Consider the following 23,641-nt stretch of genomic DNA (forward strand, 5'->3'; position numbering starts at 1 on the left):
CTCCAGCGCTAGCTGCTATCCTTGGTCATCCATCTCCCAGCACTGACACTGATCCTAGTCCACAACCTCCGACTTCATGAAGGGGAGGTTCCTTCTTTGCGATTTTTTGTGTTTTATTCTTTTGGTTAATGACGTAGTTTGCATATTCTAGCATTACTACGCATGTTTTTTTTGTATTGATTATGTTTCGAGCTCAGTTGAAGCATGAATAAATTAGTATCGTTTATCTTCTGATCACTTAAAGTATGCCTTCACTTAACCTTAGTTTAGCTTTTCACATGCCTATTTTGAAGCATCTGTGCTGTGCATGTGATTTCATGTCGATGATGATTATAAGAGATTGTTGAGTTTTCTGTTCTATGCCTGACTAAGCTTTGAGCTATTTCCTTTGTTTATGTGATAAACTCATTTTCTTTTATGTCTTTTTGATCTTTACAAACTGAAGCTTTTTCTTTGCCCCTATATAGGAAGTCCTTGTCCTTTTTACTGTTAAGCTTTTTTTCATCCGATGCAAAAGTCTTTTCCCAGTGAGGACACTGTCTCTCTTAAGTTTGGGGGGGACAGTCGTTGTTTCAGAAAGATAAGGTGTTATTTATTTAAAAAATCATGCTATTTTCTTTTGAAAAAGAGTCAGTTGGAAAGAAAGAAAATGTTGAAAAAGCACTTAGCTAAAAAAAAAAAAAAAGAAAGAAAAAAAAAAGTATTGTTGAGAGAAAATAAGAGTGGGGAAAAGACTTGTGTTAGAAAGAAAAGAGTGGTAAAAACAATGAGAGTTAAAGAAAATGTATTTATGATTTCCGAGTCCTACTGTAGACACCCAGTTAGTTTTAGGTTGGGTGTTGACTCTGAAAATAGCAGTAAAGATGGTGATAAGTGACTTCGTGTTTCTCATTGTCGTCGTTTTATGACCTAGCTGTTAGTTTCAAAGTCTTTCTACGAGTAGCTGTGGTTGAAACCGATGTTAGTGTGTGGAAACCTCAGGGGCTAGTAGCCGGTCTTTCAGATGTAAAAGTCTTAGTGTAAGGAGGGAGTGTGCAGATTCCTTAGGGGCATTTGAAAACGTTTTCTGTTTTTGAAAGAGAAAAAAAGATTTTGAAAGAGAAAGTTTTTATCATTTCAAACTTGGTTTATAGTGACTAAGTTTACAAAGGCAATAGAATGGTAGGCTTTGACATCTTTTCCCTGAGACAATTTATGATTGAACATCTCGGTTGCTTTTGCTTTTCCTTGTCCATGTGTTAGAAAGCTGATTAAAGTTGCTAAGTTTTGCTTGAGGACAAGCAAAAAGTTAAGTTTGGGGGTGTGATTACGCTTGTTTACATGCGTAAAAAGAAGGTTTTAGATGCTGTTTTTACAATGTTTCAGCTTTGTTTCGGATTTTTCGCGATCGTTTGAGTTCCAATTCATGCAAAATTCATATATTATGGTTTGTGGATGGCTTATATTGTATTTATGACATTTTAGGACCATTTGGGAGTACAAATTAATCAAAAGAAGCAAAAAGACGGAAAAACCATCATGGGAGGCGCCAGGCGCCTGGGAAGCCTGCAGAAAAACAGGTTTTCTTCCAACTTTGCCCTTAATGAAACGCGTCTTCCAATGCGTTTTGGTGGTTCCAACCGATGCATACGTGTAGAAGAAGTGTTCCACTATCAGTTTGAGCACGATTTGGTCAGTCAAAAGAGTTGGAAATGGGTGAATCACCATCGTTTTAGGACCTACCTAACCAATTCTGCACAGCTATAAATTCCAGCAACTTCTCCACCAAAATCATCAAGCCTTGCTTCCTTCTCTTGATCATTTTTAGTGTTTCTTTGTTGCTTTCTAAGTACTTTCGAGTTGCTTTCATTAGTTGCTTTTGGTTTTTAAATCCCGAGTACTTTACATTCTTTTATTGAGCTTTGTTTTGTTTCCATTTGTACTTAGTTATTTTCTACTTATTCAAATATATAAAAATCTAGCACTTTGCTTATTCTCTCTTTGCCTTTACTTTATTTTTAGTTAAGAGAGTTGTGCTTTTGGAGGAAAGAGCACGTGACACTCTCCCTTGCTTGAAAGAGAAGGGCGAAGCTCTCAATCCCGATAAAAACTCTCCGTTAGTTAACTTTTGTTTTTCACACATGCATTCCACATTCAACCGTTTTACTTGCTGTATTTTCTTTAATATGTCTTTCTAAATTCCCGTCTCTAGCTCGGTTATGGATAGTTAGCCTTTTATGTCTAAAAAGGGTTGCTAAGAAGTAGTGTTTTTACTTTCCATTCATTGCTCAACATGTTTTCCCAAAAAGTTAGGATTTAGAGAAGGCCACTGTAAGTCTTAACAAGTCAATACTGAAAAGGTTGCTTATTTGCATTATTGAGTGGTTAAACCGAGGAGAGGAGCGCCTTAGACATAAGGGTTCCGCTTAAGTAGCCTAGACATAGGACCTTAACCCGAGGTTGCGACTATTTCCATCCTAAAACTAAGATATATCTCATAATAGACATATTAGGGAATGTCTTAGGACTTTGAACTTGCTTAGACATAAGTAAAGTGAGAAGCGTAGTCGTTAGTTTCTAAAGTAAAATGCATATTATCCTTAGCATGTCCTTGATTCTTTGTTGGCTAACTTGAAGTAAATCGGGCTAGGTTTTATTATTATAAGTCCAAATCCCAAATCCAAACCATTATTTGTGACCACTTCCCATTTTACAAGAATCACTCATTCCAACATTCACTATTCTTTAAAACTTTAGAGTTTGGAAATTGTTTAGAAGTCCTTGAGGATCGATACTTGGATACTCCATCCATTTTATATTACTCTGACAGGTGTGCGCTTGCATCTATATAATTGTTACCACGCTTAGTGCGTGCGTTCAGCATAAACTCCCAGTCAGCTGCGCACAGATCGGAAACCATGGAGACACGCCGCTGCTATCTGGTCGTCACTGCTGCTGCCGACCGCCAATGTCTAAGGTGTTGCCGAAGGGAGCCGTGCCGGTGCTGCTTCGCCGGAGAAGAAAGTTCGAGGGAGGGGGGAGGGGCTGGCGACTGCAACAAGAAAGGGGAGAAAGGGGAAGAAAGAGATGGCTAGGGTCTGACTTGTTTTTCTTTTGATTTCCTTTGTTTTTTTTTTTTAAACTAAAAGCCCAATTCCCAAATTAATAGAACGCCGATGGGTTTGAAGAAACCAAAATTCTACTTTCAAACAATATAAACTCAACGATCTTCAATTAAAACAAAAGTAAAACAAATAAATCTAAGGCCCGAAGCGAAAATCCTACAGAAAACACTCCAGTAATTAAATGAAACTCACAACAACCCAAAATGAAATCCAAGAGGAAAAATTAAATTTCCAAAAGTTTAATTAAGTTTTAATTAAAATCTCTTTTCAAAATTTTAGGACTTAATTATCTAAATCAAACAAAAATAACTTGATTCGAAATTATCCAAAATTAAAACTCCAAAATAAGAAGTTCCAATAATTTCACTTAACGGGGAAAAAAGAAGAAATCCAAAGGCAAAATTTTAAATCATAAAATAAACGAGTCAGAGAACACGGGGCGTTACAAAAACTGAATCTTGGACCAATAATTTGGTCAAAAGTTGTTATTCCCGTTTTGACAATCTATGCATCGAATGTGGCTGGCGCATTGCGAAGTTGGAAGTTCCAAAACAATTGGCTGGCACATCCTTCTAATAAGCTGGAAATTCTGGGCATGTGATAAGTCTAACGCATTGCAGTCATCAATTTCCAATTTTCCTTACAAAATAAACAAGTTTTCATCAATTAGCCTCTATTTGCTTCTAACTACTTGTCTAAATCCTTAATAACAAGATATGCGCATTTTCCATTAATTATATGCATTAACATACATTTTCCATCATAATTAACTCCCAACCAAGCATGAAAACTACTCTTTTTAGCCTTTAATCAATTCTTATCAGACCCTCTGGTTCTTCTTCTCGCACACACCCAACTCGATGATAAGGGAACCGATACCTGCAAAATAAACCGATCTAAACTGGTGTGACTTTAGTCACACGGGCTCCGATGCCTAAGTTAGCAAGGGAGAGTTGAGAAAATAGTGAGCTAGAGATATGTCACTTGCCTCTATAGGCTTAAGCTGCACTGTTATTTATAATTGTGAGGATGGTTCCAGAATCTTCTGTAGTTGAGCCCTAATTCGGAGTTGCAAGGCCCAACGATTTTTAATCAATAGAAGAGGGTAGATGTTGAGAAAATAGAGAGCTAGAGATATGTCACTTGCCTCTATAAGGTTAAGCTGCACTGTTATTTATAATTGTGAGGATGGTTCCAGAACCTTCTGTAGTTGAGCCCTAATTCGGAGTTGCAAGGCCTAACGATTTTTAATCAATAGAAGAGGGTAGATGTTGGGCTCGACCCCGAACAGGGGTGTTTAATCTCTTGTCGCTAGATCCGAGCGGAGGAAGTCTCATTGCACCTTGGCCCGAAGGCCAAGGTGAGAGTCCGGCACCTCGGCACCGAGGTGGGGTTGGCGCCGAGGCGCCATGATGCCCTCGGCACCTTTGGCATGGGCCGACCCTTTACGTCTCGGGCCGATCTCCTCTTGTCAATGATCTCAGGCCTCAATTCTTGTTTCATTTCGAGTCGTTTTTTTTCTGTATGACAATGGCACCCACTCTCAAAACAGAAGACGAATGACTGTGCAAGATCTTTGTTTTGAGAGTACCTGTCGCTTCTTGTTTCCACGAGACCATTCTATAGCATAACTCATATGCGTATCAGTGGCTACTTATGTCAAGGTTTCTAACTCACAGAGCTTTTACCAAAAGCTTTGGATCCAATCTTGGATTTTAGCCACTTGGTTCTTGCTACTGGTTTTGTACCTTGAGCTTGTCGATATCACTTTATGAATTGGAAGTTCGAGTCTTTCCAATTTCCGTTAGTAATGATCAAGTCTCCTGAACCTGGTTTTATTCTCATCTAAGTTTAAATCGTTCACTTTTGGCCTTGGGATGTAACTTTAACAGAACTAATGTCGATACCTTTGGATTTCTAACTTGTTTGGCTTTTATGCCAAATAGTTTTACATCGTGTACTTTTCTGCTTTAGTTTTGACCACGCTGAGTCGTTACTAGCTTTTTACCTGTTTGGCTGGCTTATAGGTCTGTCCCAATTTTGAGTTTCTTGATCGGTCGTAGATATGTAGATATTTACATATGATGACGTATGATGCCCCCTGGTTGAGAAATTTATTTTAGAATGAACATAAAAAGTCAAGTATCATATTGAATGTTGGAGACTTTATTAGTAGGAAGATCGCCCAGTCGAAAATTTAGTTACAACAACTTTAGTTGGCAAAAATAATGGAAAAACATAATTGATCTAGAACCAGTGTGTCGAACTAGTGGTAGAATCTTTTGAGGTGCTGAGCGTGCCATGGGTGTAGTAAGGCCTTCCCCCATTGGTCTTCCAAAGCACAAGTGCCCATTCGAACGATTTTAGTGACTTTGTATGGGTCTTCCCATGTTTGTCCGAATGCCCCGCAAGTTGAATCTTTTGTGTTAGGCATGATCTTTCTTAACACCAGATCACTTTCTTTAAAGTCACGTTTCTTAACCTTCGAGTTGTAGTATCGAGCTATTCGATTTTTATATTCAGTTGTTCGTAGTCATGCTGTTTCTTGATGTTCTTCTAATAAGTTGAGGTTGAGTTGTACGGATTCATTGTTGTCAAGTAGACTAAACTGCTCTACCCTTGAGAAGAGAAGTCCAATTTCGATTCGCAGTACCGCTTCAGAGCCAAATGATAGTGAAAACGATGTTTCTCCTGTCAAAGTACAAGGTGCTGTTATGTAGGCCCATAATGCATTGGGAAGTTCTTCTGCCCACAATCCTTTAAGCTTTTCTAACCTGGTCTTCAGAGTTCTTTTGATGATTTTGTTGACTGCTTCAACCTGCCCATTAGCCTAGGGATGTGCTGGCGAGGAACAGATGTGCTTATTGCCCAACTCCCTACAAAATTCTCAAAATGCAGCATTGTCGAACTGCTTCCCATTGTCACTGATAATGGTGTAGGATATTCCAAAGCGGCAAATTGTAACGCCCCGCGTTACTCAGGTTAGTTTACCCTCGAGCCTCCAGGCCTCCTTTCTTAGAAATTTCTTTTTATTCAATTTAATCGTTTCATTTCATTTTATTTCGAGCTGCTGTGGGGATTGTTATGAGTGTTGACGTGTACTTACGTATCTAATTATTGTGTAACGAGGAAATTGTTTTCTCTACAATTGTTCTGATTCATTGGGCCCAAATTAAGTATCTAGGTAAGTGGGCCTTCCCTGTTTTAAAACAAGAGGGAAAGAGAAAAACCCTAGTCCAAGTGGGTCCCTCCTTGTAAAAAAAACAAAGGAAAGGTAAGGAGAAACCCTAGCCCCCAAAACCCCTCCCATTCGTGAACCTCTTCCCCTACCGTTTTAGTTTTCGTTTTCTTTTTTCTCTCTTCTACCGGCGCCTTAACCCACCCCGAAGCACTCTACGGACGGCAACCTCCGACGTAGCGGCTTACCTTCTCCGGTTAACAGCAGCAGGCGGCGCGGCAGGCAGCGGCGGCGGGCGACTCCGGGCAGCGGCAGTGCGCGGCGTCGGGCAGCAACGGGTGCACTGTTTTCCGGCAGCAGCGGGTGTGCGCGGGTGTCGGGCATTAGCGGAGCTCGGGCGTCGGGCAGCAGCAGCGCGCGGGCGTCGGCCAGCAGCAGCGCGGGTGACGGGCAGCAGCGGTGGTGCGTGGGCATCGGGCAGCAGCGGTCGTGCACGGATTCCGGTAGCAGCGGGTCGTGGCGCGGGTCCTTGCTGCACACAGCATCGTGGGTATCGTTTTTGGTGGGTTTTTACTGCTAAAATAGTCTGGACAGCAGTAGTTTCCGATCTCGACGCCTACCCATAACCATTAGAGGCTCGATATACGTAACCCACATTTATTTGAGTTAGGCCTGAGTTACCCGCACCTAGACGAAGTCGATTTTTGCGGTAATGGACATTGCAAGATCTCTTAGAATGAATTTAGACGGCTGGAAATTTGTATTAATTATATCGTTTTGTCTATTGTTGGATAGGTGGTGAATTGACGCAAGATATAGGAGCATAGCAGTGTGTAAGTAGCACCAGGGGGCGAGTGCGTGCATTATTTGGTGTTAACGGAATGGTTTTGGTGCTGATTTTTAGTTAGAATAATTTATTTCATGCATTAGAAAATTGTTAGTCTTGGTTTTGTGAACTCTTAATGATTGTCGTTGTGTTATGTGTTACTGTTTTCATTGTTAGACGTTATGAGAATGCATGATTTCTTATCGTTGGATGTGATTGGTCAGTTCTGATTATTGTGGTGGGAGGTAGTTAACCCATGACGTTTGTAAACATGTCGGAGACGAAATGCATGTGTTAATAGCCAGTTATACAGTTTTATATTGTTTTGTCGAAAACTGCTAGGTTAGTGTATCGTACGGTACGAAGAAAAGCATGCTGGTAAAATTGTGCTGTGAATTGAAATGTGGAAGAGTTACTTATAGCTGTCTTTGGAAGATTAGTGGGAATTGTCAAGAGTGATGGGTCGGATTAGTGGATCGTTAACCTGTGGCTTGTCTGAATTGAAAATGCATACCAGTCGCTTGGTTATTCAAAGCTTTGAGTGGTTGCCTTGGGAATAAATGGCAAGGCAAAACATCAGGTTTCTATGGAGAAGTATTGGGGTCTTGGGAATAAATTTCAAGAACCAATACGACGGGTAGTCATCGGTACCTTGGGGATAAATGTCAAGGACTAGTGCACAGTTCAAGGCCTTGGGGATAAATAGCAAGGTCGAACATCAAGCTTCGGTAGAGAAGTATTGGGGCCTTGGGAATAAATGTCAAGGGCCAATACGACTCGAAGACTTAGACTCGAAAGGCTAACGTGGAGTGGTGCTTATGAGTAACAGTTCAAGACCTTGAGAATAAATGGCAAGGTAGAACACCAAGCGTTGTAGAGGGAGGTCGGTATCTTGGGAATAAATGTCAAGAGCCGTTACGCCTCGAAAAGTTAGACTTGGAGTACCAACGTAGGGTGGGAGTGAGTGTTAGTTCAAGTAGGGACACAGGCTAGTGGGTCGTGTGGTTGGAGCCCCGGAAGTCTAGGCAATGGGTTGCTTATATGGAAATGTTAATCTATTATTATTATTCCGTGCTGCCTATCTGTTTGTTCTGCTATTGTTTCCATTTGATGTGGTTGTGATTACGAGCATGTTGTGGTGTTAGTTAGGGTGGGCTACTTACGGAGTACTTTATGTACTCACCCCCCCCCCCTCTTTTACCTTAATTGTTTCAGGTGTGAATAGGGCCGACCGTGGTGATGACGTGGAGGTCTGACTGAGAAGGGATCACTAGCTGTGTTGGTTAGGCTAGGGAATAATGTCGTGCATTGCAGACATCGTTAAAATCCCATTGCTATGAAATAAAAGAGGAATTAAACATTGGGTTAACTCAAATGACACTTTCTCTTATAGCTTTATGGGTATTTTTACTATTCATTTTACTGATGTATTTTGGTTTACGAGACCAACGATTAGTTCCTTTTGATTGGATTCTTGACCACTGAGGCGGGTATTATTTTCTAGATATTCCATTGTTGTGTACCTCCATTTTGTATGTTGCATTAATAGAACATTACATTTTCGTTACCTTAAATAGGAGGGTTCAGTAAGCGTTATAGGGTCGTTACTTCGTTAAACGTATCAAAAATTCGGGTCTTTACAGTTGGTATCAGAGCCGAAACGTTCTTGTAGACTGACCTAGTAACTAGGGTACTTAGGAGTAGTGATCCCGATCGGCCTCCTTGTCATCACCAGGTACGCCTCATGCTTGCTCTTGTGAACTTGTGCTTTCGCCATGAATTGCCTTTGCGTTAATTCTTTTCTCATCAGTTAAAGTTACAGCTCAGTTTTATTAGACCTAGGGCAATCACTGAGTGTACTAGTTAGAATGTAGCTGACCTTGCTTTTATGTGGGAGTTTCGATTGCCATACTACTGTAGGTCTTTTCGTAGAGTAACGTGCTAACGCGTGCTTGATTGTTGTGCCCTTTCATCCAGACAATTCCACCCCGTCGTAGTATGAGGCTGCATGCAGACGTTGACCCAGCACCCGGAGGTGAGGATGTGGCGGACCCACCACCCCCTCCTGCTGGTGATCAGGCAGGGGTAGTTCCTCCAATTCCTCCGGCAGCAGCTCAGGAGCAAGTAAATCCCCCAGTTCCCCCGGCAGTTCCCCAGGGAAACCCACAGTTGGCGTTGCTTGTGGAGGCATTGCAGGCACTGGTCAATAACACAGTAGGGGTTGGCGGTGCACAAACTCAGCCACCTCGACACTTTCATACTCCCCAGAGCGAGGCTCAATTCATCAAGGATTTCAAGCGTTACGGACCCCCTACCTTTGACGGGGGAAGCGAGAAAGCGACAGCAGCAGAAGAGTGGGTCAGGGAGTTGGAAGCTCTTTATGTGTACCTAGTTTGCGAGGACAATTCAAGGTTAAGGGCACGATTTTTATGTTGAGGGGCGAGGCTCTGAATTGGTGGGACTCAGTAGCAGCGGCAGAAGATCATGCTAATGTACCAGTTACGTGGGCAAGGTTCAAGGACTTGTTGTACGACTACTATTACCCGGAGACCGTGAAAGATATGAAAGAGGCAGAATTCCTCCATCTCAGCCAAGGAACCTTAACGGTAGCACAGTATGAAAGGAAGTTTACGGAGCTCTCTTGTTTTACTTGGGAACTAATTCCCACTGGAGCATTGAAGATCAAGAGGTTTGTTAAGGGCTTGCGCAAGGGAATAAGAGGACCAGTGGACCTTCAGCGACCCGTCACCTACGCTGAAGCAGTTAGGGGCGCCTTAATTATGGAAAAGGATGTCTCCAACAGGGTCCAACCTCTAATGGAAGTCAGATCATCTTCAGGTGTGAAAAGGAAGGTCTCTCCGGCTTATACCGACCAGCCATTTAGAGCACCCCAGCGCCCGGCTCAGCAGCAGGGCCTGCCACCAGTGTGCCCCTCCTGCTAGAGAAGACATGTGGGGCAGTGCTGGACGGGAACTAGGGGTTGTTTCAGGTGCGAAAGGGAGGGGCATTTTACAAGGGAATGTTCTATGACGGCCGCGAATACTCAGAGGCTAGGCTAGAGGGCTCCCCCAACAATTTCGACGTAGGGAGGTAATCAGAGGGCTCGTGTCTTCGCACTTACTCGCAAGGAAGCGGCGGATGCCGAAACCGTTGTCACGGGTACTTCTTTCTCGCTTGGGGTTTTCTTTTTGTTTCATTTGGGGTTGCGTGCGAGTTTTATGTCTTTACCTTTGCATTATCTCCCAGGTACGGTCTTAGTCCATAATGTGCCTGCTTATGTATTGTTTGACTCGGGATCGAGTCACACCTTCATCTCTACTGCGTTTATTCGTCAGGCAACCCTCGAACTAGAGCCGTTAGGGTTTCTGTTGTCAGTTTCTACACCTTCAGGGTCGGTTTTGATTGCTAGTCAAATGCTGAGAGCAGGTGAGTTATCTTTGGACGATCAGAACCTAAAGGCAAGATTGATCCAACTGGACATGCGGGATTTTGACGTCATATTGGGCATGGATTGGCTAGCTACCAACCAAGCGAACATTAACTGCTCAAGGAGGGAAGTCTCTTTCCAACTACCTTCGGGTCAGAGCTTTACGTTTAAATGGGTTACGGGTGGAGTTCCAAAGGCAGTCTCAGCGTTGAAGGCAAGGCGCCTTTTACAGAATGGTGCCTGGGGATATTTAGCCAGTGTCGTCGACATTAGTGTGACTCCACCCAGCATCGACTCCGTCCACGTGGTTAAGGAGTTTCCAGATGTGTTCCCTGAAGACCTCCTGGGGCTACCTCCTGTCCGTGAACTGGACTTTTGCATCGATTTATTACCCGGGACAGCCCCTATCTCGAAGGCAGCGTACCGCATCGCTCCAGCGGAACTTAAGGAGCTCAAGGCTCAGCTAGAAGAGCTCTTGGACAAGGGCTTCATTCGCCCGAGCGTGTCTCCTTGGGGTGCTCCAATGCTTTTTGTGAAAAAGAAGGACGGATCTATGCGACTTCGCGTCGATTACCGAGAGTTGAACAAGGTGACAACGAAGAATAGATACCCCCTTCCTCGCATCGACGACCTCTTTGACCAACTAAAAGGAGCGAGGGTGTTCTCGAAGATAGACCTACGATCGGGGTACCACCAGTTATGAATTAAAGACGCTGACATACCAAGGACAGCCTTCAGGACCAGGTATAGGCATTTTGAGTTTACTGTAATGTCTTTCGGACTCACTAATGCCCCTGCGGCATTTATGGATCTCATGAATCGAGTTTTTAAGGAATTTTTGGACCTGTTTGTGATCGTATTTATCGACGACATTTTAATTTACTCCAAGACAGAAGAATAGCACGAAGGACATCTGCGACAGGTCCTTACCGCCTTGAGGGGGAATAGCTTATATGTGAAGTTCTCAAAATGCGAGTTTTGGTTGGATAAGGTGGCCTTCCTTGGCCACATAGTCACCAGGGAAGGTATTGTCGTGGACCCGGCCAAAGTAGAGGCGGTCAGTGGTTGGCCAAGGCCTCACACAGTGACCGAAATTTGCAGTTTCCTCGGGCTAGCTGGCTATTACAGGAGGTTCGTCCAAGATTTCTCCCGGTTGGCGGCGCCCTTGACTCAGTTGACCCGTAAGAATGCCACTTTCGCTTGGAGCGATTGACTGGGGCGTTTATGCTGAACGCACGCACTAAGCGTGGTAACAATTATATAGATGCAAGCGCACACCTGTCAGAGTAATATAAAATGGATGGAGTATCCAAGTATCGATCCTCAAGGACTTCTAAACAATTTCCAAACTCTAAAGTTTTAAAGAATAGTGAATGTTGGAATGAGTGATTCTTGTAAAATGGGAAGTGGTCACAAATAATGGTTTGGATTTGGGATTTGGTCTTATAATAATAAAACCTAGCCCGAATTACTTCAAGTTAGCCAACAAAGACTCAAGGACATGCTAAGGACAATATGCTTTTTACTTTAGAAACCAACGACTACGCTTCTCACTTGACTTATGTATAAGCAAGCTCAAAGTCCTAAGACATTCCCTAATATGTCTATTATGAGATATATCTTAGTTTTAGGATGGAAATAGTCGCAACCTCGGGTTAAGGTCTTATGTCTAGGCTACTTAAGCGGAACCCTTATGTCTAAGGCGCTCCTCTTGATTACGCTTGTTTACATGCGTAAAAAGAAGGTTTTAGATACTGTTTTTACAATGTTTCAGCTTTGTTTCGGATTTTTCTCGGTCGTTTGAGTTCCAATTCATGCAAAATTCATATATTATGGTTTGTGGTTGGCTTATATTGTATTTATGACATTTTAGGACCATTTGGGAGTGCAAATTAATCAAAAGAAGCAAAAAGACGAAAAAAGCTTCATGGGAGGCGCCAGGCGCCTGCGTGCCTGCAGAAAAACAGTTTTTCTTCCAACTTTGCCCTTAATGAAACGCGTCTTCCAATGCGTTTTGGTGGTTCCAACCGATGCATACGTGTAGAAGAAGTGTTCCACTATCAGTTTGAGCACGATTTGGTCAGTCAAAAGAGTTGGAAATGGGTGATTCACCATCGTTTTAGGACCTACCTAACCAATTCTGCACAGCTATAAATTCCAGCAACTTCTCCACCAAAATCATCAAGCCTTGCTTCCTTCTCTTGATCATTTTTAGTGTTTCTTTGTTGCTTTCTAAGTACTTTTGAGTTGCTTTCATTAGTTACCTTTGGTTTTTAAATCCCGAGCACTTTACATTCCTTTATTGAGCTTTGTTTTGTTTCCATTTGTACTTAGTCATTTTCTACTTATTCAAATATATAAAAATCCAGCACTTTGCTTATCTTCCCTTTGCCTTTACTTTATTTTTAGTTAAGAGATTTGTGTTTTTGGAGGAAAGAGCACGTGACACTCTCCCTTGCTTGAAAGAGAAGGGCGAAGCTCTCAATCCCGATAAAAACTCTCCGTTAGTTAACTTTTGTTTTTCACACATGCATTCCACATTCAACCATTTTACTTGCTGTATTTTCTTCAATATGTCTTTCTAAATTCCCGTCTCTAGCCCGGTTATGGATAGTTAGCCTTTTATGTCTAAAAAGGGTTGCTAAGAAGTAGTGTTTTTACTTTCCATTCATTGCTCAACATGTTTTCCCAAAAAGTTAGGATTTAGAGAAGGCCACTGTAAGTCTTAACAAGTCAATACTGAAAAGGTTGCTTATTTGCATTGTTGAGTGGTTAAACCGAGGAGAGGAGCGCCTTAGACATAAGGGTTCCGCTTAAGTAGCCTAGACATAGGACCTTAACCCGAGGTTGCGACTATTTTCATCCTAAAACTAAGATATCTCTCGTAATAGACATATTAGGGAATGTCTTAGGACTTTGAACTTGCTTAGACATAAGTCAAGTGAAAAGTGTAGTCGTTGGTTCCTAAAGTGAAATGCATATCGTCCTTAGCATATCCTTGATTCTTTGTTGGCTAACTTGAAGTAATTCGGGCTAGGTTTTATCATTCTAAGTCCAAATCCCAAATCCAAACCATTATTTGTGATCACTTCCCATTTTACAAGAATCACTCATTTCAACATTCACTATTCTTTAAAACTTCAGAGTTTGGAAATTATTTAGAAGTCCTTGAGGATCGATACTTGGATACTCCATCCATTTTATATTACTCTGACAGGTGTGCGCTTGCATCTATATAATTGTTACCACGCTTAGTGCGTGCGTTCAGCATAAACACCCAGTCAAGTTTTTGGCGCCGTTGCCGGGGACTTTAGTTTTAAAATTATTTTCAAATTCTTTTAGTTTTTATTTTTGTGAATTGTTGTTGGGTGTAATTTCCATCCACCGTTTTTGTTCTATATTTTTGGTCGTTTATCTCACAAGGGTAAGTTAAAGTGCATGAGCACAAGATCTTTTCTTCTACCCCTTGACCCTGAGATTGAGCGGACCTTTCGAAAAACTCGAAAGGAGCAAAGACTTCGAAAACAACTAGAAAAGCAAAAAGAGAGAGAAGGTGAAATCAGTCCTGAAAGTGAGGTAGAGAGTACGAGCACATCAATGGCAGATATTCCACCTCGTGATCCGGTTGATCCACCTGCTGTTAACGGTAATATGAGGGATCATGCAAGAAATGATGAATTCAACCATATCCAGATGGCGGACAACAGAGACGTGGCAATGCGAGAATATGCCGCCACGGCTTTTCAGAACTTTGATTCAGGGATAGTCAACCCTATTCCAGCCCACGCAAACTTTGAGCTTAAACCAATGATGTTCCAAATATTGCAGACAATTGGACATTTTGGAGGGCAGGAACATGAGGATCCACATGATCATCTGAAATCATTCATTCAAATTGCAAATGCATTTCGATTACCTGGTATAACAGACGATGCTCTGAGACTAACACTTTTTCCATTTTCTTTGAAGGACCAAGCTAGAGCATGGCTCAATGCATTTCCACCGGGATCCATCACCACATGGGGGTCGTTAGTGGAAAATTATGCTAAGTTTAGAAAATTTTTAGATATTTTAAAACAACTGCATATAAATATACCATTAGTAGATGCTCTAGAACAGATGCCAAATTATGCTAAGTTTTTGAAAGATATAGTTTCTAGGAAGAAAAAAATAGGAGAGCATGAACTGGTAGCCATGACAAAATGTAGTAGTGAAGCTGTAGGCAGCCCGCTACCCATGAAATGTAATGATCCTGGCAGTTTTACCATTCCATGTTCCATAGGAGGAAAAAACTTAGGTAGGGCATTATGTGATCTAGGCGCTAGCATTAATCTTATGCCATTATCAGTTTTCAAATCTTTAGGCATAGGAGAAGTTAGACCTACTACGGTTACCCTCCAACTAGCAGATAGATCTATCATAAGACCTGAGGGAAAGATAGAAGATGTTTTAGTCCAGGTGGACAAATTCATTTTCCCTGCGGACTTTATCATTCTAGATTGCGAGGCAGACTTAGACGTTCCCATTATTTTGGGAAGACCATTTCTAGCCACTGGGGATACAGTTTTTAATGTGAGGAAGGGAGAAATTACAATGAGGGTAAATAATGAAGAAGTTAAATTTAACGTTCTAGACGCCATGAAATTACCAGGAGACTTTGAAGAGTGCTCTGCTATAAATAGCTTGAATCCTATTATGTTTGATGAGTTTTATGACTTGTTAGTTACAGAGATTGAAGAAGAGCTTGATAAGATAGCAGAAGGACCAGAAGATGTGGCTAATCCTATTGAAAAAATACAAAAAGAAGAATGCAAGTCGTTACTTCCGTCCATAGTGGAACCACCCACGTTGGAGCAGAAGCCATTGCCGTCGCATTTGAAATATGCGTATCTAGGGGATAACGACACTTTACCAGTTATTATAGCTTCCAATTTATCACCTACTAATGAATATTCTTTATTGCAGATTTTGGAGAAGCACAAAAAGGCCATTGGATGGACGATAGCAGATATCCGAGGGATAAGCCCAGCCTTTTGCATGCACAAAATTCTATTGGAAGAAGATGCTAAGAACTCTATTGAGAGTCAAAGGCGGTTGAACCCGAAGATGAAAGAGGTTGTAAGGAAAGAAATTCTTAAATGGCTTGACGCCGGTGTTATATACCCAATATCCGACAGCAGCTGGGTAAGCCCAGTACAGTGTGTACCAAAGAAAGGGGGTATAACCGTGGTGGCCAACGAGGAGAATGAGCTCATCTCAACCCGAACTGTGAGCGGGTGGAGAGTTTGCATTGATTATCGCAAACTCAACAAGGTAACAAAGAAAGACCATTTTCCTCTCCCGTTTATTGACCAGATGCTCGACCGTCTGGCAGGTAAGGATTTCTATTGTTTTTTAGATGGATATTCGGGTTATAATCAAATTACTATTGCTCCAGAAGACCAAGAGAAGACAACATTTACGTGTCCGTATGGTACGTTCGCTTTTAGGCGAATGCCCTTTGGACTATGCAATGCACCCGCGACTTTTCAGAGGTGTATGATGGCCATCTTCTCTGACATGGTAGAAAATATTCTAGAAGTTTTTATGGATGACTTTTCTGTTTTTGGAAATTCTTTCGACGCTTGTTTAGTTAATTTGGAGAGAGTATTGGAGAGATGTGAACAAACAAACCTAGTCCTAAATTGGGAGAAGTGTCATTTCATGGTACAAGAGGGTATTGTTTTGGGTCACAGAATTTCCAAGCAAGGAATAGAGGTAGACCACGCTAAGATAGACATCATTTCAAAGCTACCTCCTCCTACAAATGTCAAAGGGATTAGAAGTTTTTTAGGGCATGGGGGATTTTACCGCCGCTTTATAAAAGACTTTGCTAAAATTTCTAAACCCTTGTGTCAATTGTTAGAACATGATAGACCATTTGTTTTTGATGATGACTGTTTAAAATCATTTGAAATGTTGAAAGTTGCTCTAAGTTCAGCCCCTATAATTATCGAACCTAATTGGGATTTACCTTTTGAGCTCATGTGTGATGCCAGTGATTATGCAATAGGAGCTATGTTAGGACAACGTAAAAACAAGATCTTGCATCCTGTGTATTATGCTAGTAAGGCTCTGACCGGTGGACAACTCAATTACACTACTACTGAAAAGGAACTGTTAGCAGTTGTGTTCGCCTTTGATAAGTTTAGGTCTTACTTGATAGGCACAAAAGTCATTGTTTTTACTGACCATTCTGCTTTAAAATATTTATTTGCTAAAAAAGATGCTAAACCACGTTTGATACGGTGGATTTTGTTACTTCAAGAGTTTGATATTGAAGTTAGGGACAGGAAGGGTACTGAAAACCAAGTTGCTGATCACCTGTCTAGATTGGAATCCCCGCCCTGTGATGATGGAACTGTTATACGTGAACAGTTTATTGACGAGCAACTCTTGCGAGTTGATTCAGTTCCGTGGTATGCCGATATAGCAAATTATTTGGTAAGTCGAATAGTTCCTTATGAGTTCAACAAGCAACAGGTAAAGAAATTTCTAAATGAAGTTCGATGTTATCGTTGGGATGAGCCTTTTTTATATAAGCTAGGACCTGACAATATCTTACGCAGGTGTGTCGCAGAAGAAGAGCACGAGGCGATATTAGACGCTTGTCATATGTCTCCATATGGAGGACATTTTGCAGGACACAAAACCGCAGCCAAAGTTTTGCAAAGTGGGTTCTTTTGGCCCACTCTGTTCAAAGATGCACATAAGTTTGCCCAGGTTTGTGACAAATGCCAACGGACAGGTAATATATCTAAACGCCACGAAATGCCTCAAACCCCGATCCTGGAGATTGAAATATTTGATGTGTGGGGTATAGATTTTATGGGTCCATTTCCATCTTCTAATGGTAAGCTTTATATATTGTTAGCAGTAGATTATGTTTCGAAATGGATAGAAGCCATTGCAACTGCTACCAATGATTCCAAAGTTGTCATTCGTTTTCTGCAAAAGCACATTTTTACGCGTTATGGAACCCCGCGTTGTCTGATAAGCGATGGGGGGGCTCATTTTGTGAATAGGTCTATGCAAAAGTTGCTGACTAAATACAATGTGCGTCATAGGGTTGCAACAGCATATCATCCTCAGTCGAATGGGTTAGCCGAAATATCTAATAGGGAGATAAAAAACATTTTAGAAAAAACTGTAAATCTTAACCGTAGGGATTGGTCTTTTAAGCTTGATGATTCATTTTGGGCATATAGGACAGCATTTAAGACTCCCCTCGGCATGTCCCCCTATAGGCTAGTTTTTGGAAAAGCATGTCATTTGCCTCTTAAGCTAGAATATAAATCATTTTGGGCTACTAAGAAATTAAATTTTGATTTGTTGGCTGCAGGTGAAGCGAGGAAGTTACAATTGTTGGAATTAGAAGAACACAGGCACTTTTCTTATGAGAATGCTAAGTTGTTTAAGGAAAAAACTAAACAGTGGCATGATAGGCGTCTTCGGCCGAACAATCTTCAAGAAGGTGATCTGGTTCTGTTATTCAACTCTAGGTTGAAACTTTTCCCTGGAAAACTTAAGTCTAGATGGTCTGGTCCCTTTCAAATTTTTAAAGTCTACCCATATGGGGCAGTGGATCTAATTGACTCTAAGGGAAATGTTTTTAAAGTAAATGGGCAGAGACTTAAGCCGTATTTTGGAGAACCAGTGGATAGAGGAAAAACCTCTATTCAACTTTCAGGTCAATAAAATTTTGCGAAAAATGTTTTTTCCTTCTTATCCGTTTTTGAAAGAACAAAAGTAAAGGAAGGAAGTCTTTGTATCTTGTATTTTCTCTTTGTTTCATTATAAAGTTTTTCTTATTAAGAGAATGTTTTTGAAAACGTTGAAAGAAAGAAAAAAAAAATGTTGAAAAAAAAAAAAAAAAAAAGAATTATGCAGGCGCCTGGCGCCTGCCCTGTTTTTCCAGCATTTCGAAAACTCTCAGGTTCGAGAAGTCGTGCAACATATCTACAACTTGAGGGCTTCATTGGATTTTGCGGTTTTACCTTCATGGCCTCCAGCGCTAGCTGCTATCCTTGGTCATCCATCTCCCAGTATTGACAATGATCCTAGTCCACAACCTCCGACTTCATGAAGGGGAGGTTCCTTCTTTGCTATTTTTTTGTGTTTTCTTCTTTTGGTTAATGACGTAGTTTGCATATTCTAGCATTACTACGCATGTTTTTTTTTGTATTGATTATGTTTCGAGCTCAGTTGAAGCATGAATAAATTAGTATCGTTTATCTTCTGATCACTTAAAGTATGCCTTCACTTAACCTTAGTTTAGCTTTTCACATGCCTATTTTGAAGCATCTGTGCTGTGCATGTGATTTCATGTCGATGATGATTATAAAAGATTGTTGAGTTTTCTGTTCTATGCCTGACTAAGCTTTGAGCTATTTCCTTTGTTTATGTGATAAACTCATTTTCTTTTATGTCTTTTTGATCTTTACAGACTTTAAGCTTTTTCTTTGCCCCTATATAGGAAGTCCTTGTCCTTTTTACTGTTAAGCTTTTTTTCATCCGATGCAAAAGTCTTTTCCCAGTGAGGACACTGTCTCTCTTAAGTTTGGGGGGGGACAGTCGTTGTTTCAGAAAGATAAGGTGTTATTTATTTAAAAAATCATGCTATTTTCTTTTGAAAAAGAGTCAGTTGGAAAGAAAGAAAATGTTGAAAAAGCACTTAGCTAAAAAAAAAAAAAAAAAAAAAAAAGAAAGAAAAAAAAAAAAAGTATTGTTGAGAGAAAATAAGAGTGGGGAAAAGACTTGTGTTAGAAAGAAAAGAGCGGTAAAAACAATGAGAGTGAAAGAAAATGTATTTATGATTCCCGAGTCCTACTGTAGACACCCAGTTAGTTTTAGGTTGGGTGTTGACTCTGAAAATAGCAGTAAAGATGGTGATAAGTGACTTCGTGTTTCTCATTGTCGTCGTTTTATGACCTAGCTGTTAGTTTCAAAGTCTTTCTACGAGTAGCTGTGGTTGAAACCGATGTTAGTGTGTGGAAACTTCAGGGGCTAGTAGCCGGTCTTTCAGATGTAAAAGTCTTAGTGTAAGAAGGGAGTGTGCAGACATAGGACCTTAACCCGAGGTTGCGACTATTTTCATCCTAAAACTAAGATATCTCTCGTAATAGACATATTAGGGAATGTCTTAGGACTTTGAACTTGCTTAGACATAAGTCAAGTGAAAAGCGTAGTCGTTGGTTCCTAAAGTGAAATGCATATCGTCCTTAGCATATCCTTGATTCTTTGTTGGCTAACTTGAAGTAATTCGGGCTAGGTTTTATCATTCTAAGTCCAAATCCCAAATCCAAACCATTATTTGTGACCACTTCCCATTTTACAAGAATCACTCATTTCAACATTCACTATTCTTTAAAACTTCAGAGTTTGGAAATTATTTAGAAGTCCTTGAGGATCGATACTTGGATACTCCATCCATTTTATATTACTCTGACAGGTGTGCGCTTGCATCTATATAATTGTTACCACGCTTAGTGCGTGCGTTCAGCATAAACACCCAGTCACCTCTCCTCGGTTTAACCACTCAACAATGCAAATAAGCAACCTTTTCAGTATTGACTTGTTAAGACTTACAGTGGCCTTCTCTAAATCCTAACTTTTTGGGAAAACATGTTGAGCAATGAATGGAAAGTAAAAACACTACTTCTTAGCAACCCTTTTTAGACATAAAAGGCTAACTATCCATAACCGGGCTAGAGACGGGAATTTAGAAAGACATATTGAAGAAAATACAGCAAGTAAAACGGTTGAATGTGGAATGCATGGGTGAAAAACAAAAGTTAACTAACGGAGAGTTTTTATCGGGATTGAGAGCTTCGCCCTTCTCTTTCAAGCAAGGGGGAGTGTCACGTGCTCTTTCCTCCAAAAACACAACTCTCTTAACTAAAATAAAGTAAAGGCAAAGAGAGAATAAGCAAAGTGCTAGATTTTTATAGATTTGAATAAGTAGAAAATAACTAAGTACAAATGGAAACAAAACAAAGCTCAATAAAAGAATGTAAAGTACTCGGGATTTAAAAACCAAAAGCAACTAATGAAAGCAACTCAAAAGTACTTAGAAAGCAACAAAGAAACACTAAAAATGATCAAGAGAAGGAAGCAAGGCTTGATGATTTTGGTGGAGAAGTTGCTGGAATTTATAGCTGTGCAGAATTGGTTAGGTAGGTCCTAAAACGATGGTGAATCACCCATTTCCAACTCTTTTGACTGACCAAATCGTGCTCAAACTGATAGTGGAACACTTCTTCTACACGTATGCATCGGTTGGAACCACCAAAACGCATTGGAAGACGCGTTTCATTAAGGGCAAAGTTGGAAGAAAAACTGTTTTTCTGCAGGCACCCCAGGCGTCTGGCGCCTCCCATGATACTTTTTCGTCTTTTTGCTTCTTTTGATTAATTTGCACTCCCAAATGGTCCTAAAATGTCATAAATACAATATATGCCATCCACAAACCATAGTATATGAATTTTGCATGAATTGGAACTCAAACGATCGAGAAAAATCCGAAACAAAGCTGAAACATAGTAAAAACAGCATCTAAAACCTTCTTTTTACGCATGTAAACAAGCGTAATCAGCGATGGGTGCGAGAAAAGTTTTCAAGAACTAAAGAAGCGTTTGGTCACGGCGCCGGTACTAACGGTACCGGACGGGACGGGAGGTTTAGTGGTGTATAGTGACGCTTCGTGGAGAGGTTTGGGTTGCGTTCTGATGCAACATGGGAAAGCCATAGCCTATGCCTCGCAGCAGTTAAAGGTACACGAGCTTAATTATCCTACCCATGATTTGGAGCTTGCAGCGGTGGTGTTTGCCCTTAAGCTATGGAGACACTACCTTTATGGGGAGAAGATTCAAATTTTCACCGACCAACAAAGTTTGAAATATTTCTTCACTCAGAAAGAACTTAACCTAAGGCAGAGGAGGTGGTTACAACTGGTAAAGGACTATGACTGTGAGATCAACTACCATCCGGGTAAGGCGAACGTGGTGGTCGATGCACTCAGTAGGAGGGCAACGAGCATGGCACCTCCGACAGTGCCTCGTAGACCAGTACTAGACGAGTTAGATCGTTCTGAGGTGGAATTAGCGGTGGAAGATGTCTTGGCAGTGTTAGCTCGACTCTCGGTTGAACCCACTTTAAGACAGCGGGTCATCGCTGCACAGAAGGGAGATCCCAGCCTGAGCAAGGGTTTCAGTACGGTGGGTCAAGGGGATTTTTCTCTTTCCGGAGATACGGCCCTGCTTTATCAGGGGACACTGTGTGTACCAAGAGATTTCTCTTTAAGGAAGGAATTATTAACCGAGGCTCATAGTACCCCGTTTTCGGTGCATCCTGGAGCACCAAAATGTACAAGGACCTTAAGAAGCACTACTGGTGGCACAACATGAAGCGCGAAATTGTCCAGTTTGTTAGTAAATGTCTGACATGTCAACAGATGAAAACCTCAAGACAGAGACCTGCCGGGTTACTGCAACCTCTGAGTGTACCTGTATGGAAATGGGATGACGTAGCCATGGACTTCATTACATGGCTGCCGAGGACGGCTAAAGGTTTCACAGTGATCTGGGTGATTGTGGATCGCTTAACAAAGTCAAGGCCACTTTTTTAGTAGAAAGGTGGGCGGAATTGTATATGTTGAGGAAAGAGATAGTTAGACTCCATGGCATACCAGCGTCCATCGTGTCAGATCGAGACCCCCGCTTCACGTCAACTTTTTGGCGAAGTTTGCATAAAGCACTTGGGACGCAGCTCAATTTTAGTACGGCGTTCCATCCCCAGACCGATGTCCAGACTGAGCGTCTGAATCAGATTCTGGAGGATATGTTGAGGGCTTGCATACTGGACTTCGATGGTTCTTGGGACAAATACCTGTTCTTGACGGAGTTTGCCTACAACAACAGTTATCAGTCGACCATTGCCATGGCCCCAAATGAAGCTTTGTATGGGAGGAAGTGTAGGTCGCCGGTGCATTGGGACGAGGTCGGTGAGAGGGCTCTGTTGGGACCAGAGTTGGTGCAGGAGACTAATGACGCCATCCAAAGGATTAGGGCAAGAATGCAGACAGCTCAGAGCAGACAGAAGAGTTACGCTGATGTTAGACGAAGGGTATTGGAGTTTGACGTCGGCGACCACGTTTTCCTTCGTGTGGCACCAGTGAAAGGAGTCCTACGTTTTGGTAAGAAGGGAAAACTCAGTCCAAGATTTATTGGTCCTTTTGAGATCTTGGAGCGCATTGACCCAGTCGCTTACCGGTTGGCCTTGCCACCGTCGTTGAGTGCAGTGCATAAAGTGTTCCACGTGTCCATGTTGAGGAAGTATGTCCATGACCCTTCACACGTCTTGGATTATGAACCGCTGCAGGTAGATGAAACCTTGTGTTATAAGGAGGTACCCGTTGAGATCGTAGAAAGAGAGACCAAGGTGCTGCGGAATCAGGCAATTGACTTGGTGAAGGTCTTGTGGAGGAATCACCAATTGGAGGAAGCCACCTGGGAAAGGGAAGACGAGATTAGAGCCCGGTACCCTGAATTATTCGAACGACGAACTTTCGAAGACGAAAGTTTCTAAAGGGGGGAAGTCTGTAACGCCCCGCGTTACTCAGGTTAGTTTACCCTCGATCCTCCGGGCCTCCTTTCTTAGAATTTCTTTTATTCAATTTAATTGTTTCATTTCATTTTATTTCAAGCTGCTGTGGGGATTGTTATGAGTGTTGACGTGTACTTACGTATCTAATTATTGTGTAACGAGGAAATTGTTTTCTCTACAAATGTTCTGATTCATTGGGCCCAAATTAAGTATCTAGGTAAGTGGGCCTTTCTTGTTTTAAAACAAGAGGGAAAGAGAAAAACCCTAGTCCAAGTGGGTCCCTCCTTGTAAAAAAAAAAATAAAGGAAAGGTAAGAAGAAACCCTAGCCCCCAAAACCCCTCCCATTCGTGAACCTCTTCCCCCACCGTTTTAGTTTTCGTTTTCTTTTTTCTCTCTTCTACCGGTGCCTCAACCCACCCCGAAGCACTCGACGGACGGCGACCTCCGACGTAGCGGCTTACCT

General features: G+C 41.6%; 1 protein-coding gene across 1 annotated transcript; it reads left to right on the top strand.

The window, feature by feature from the left end:
• Nucleotides 1-9,106: 9,106 nt before the first annotated feature.
• LOC148212280 (uncharacterized) lies at nt 9,107-22,200 on the top strand. The gene is made up of 7 exons (XM_088122170.1): nt 9,107-9,466; nt 9,520-10,032; nt 10,195-10,267; nt 10,355-11,124; nt 11,527-11,666; nt 21,160-21,916; nt 22,027-22,200. Exons 1-7 carry the CDS (start codon nt 9,107-9,109, stop codon nt 22,198-22,200), a joined length of 2,787 nt encoding a protein of 928 aa, XP_087978296.1.
• The last annotated feature ends 1,441 nt before the right edge of the window (nt 22,201-23,641 follow it).

This window comes from Momordica charantia (genome assembly GCF_013281855.1).
Source record: "Momordica charantia cultivar OHB3-1 chromosome 3 unlocalized genomic scaffold, Mcharantia_2.0 BLBB01000003.1, whole genome shotgun sequence".
NCBI classification, from domain to species: Eukaryota; Viridiplantae; Streptophyta; class Magnoliopsida; order Cucurbitales; family Cucurbitaceae; genus Momordica; species Momordica charantia.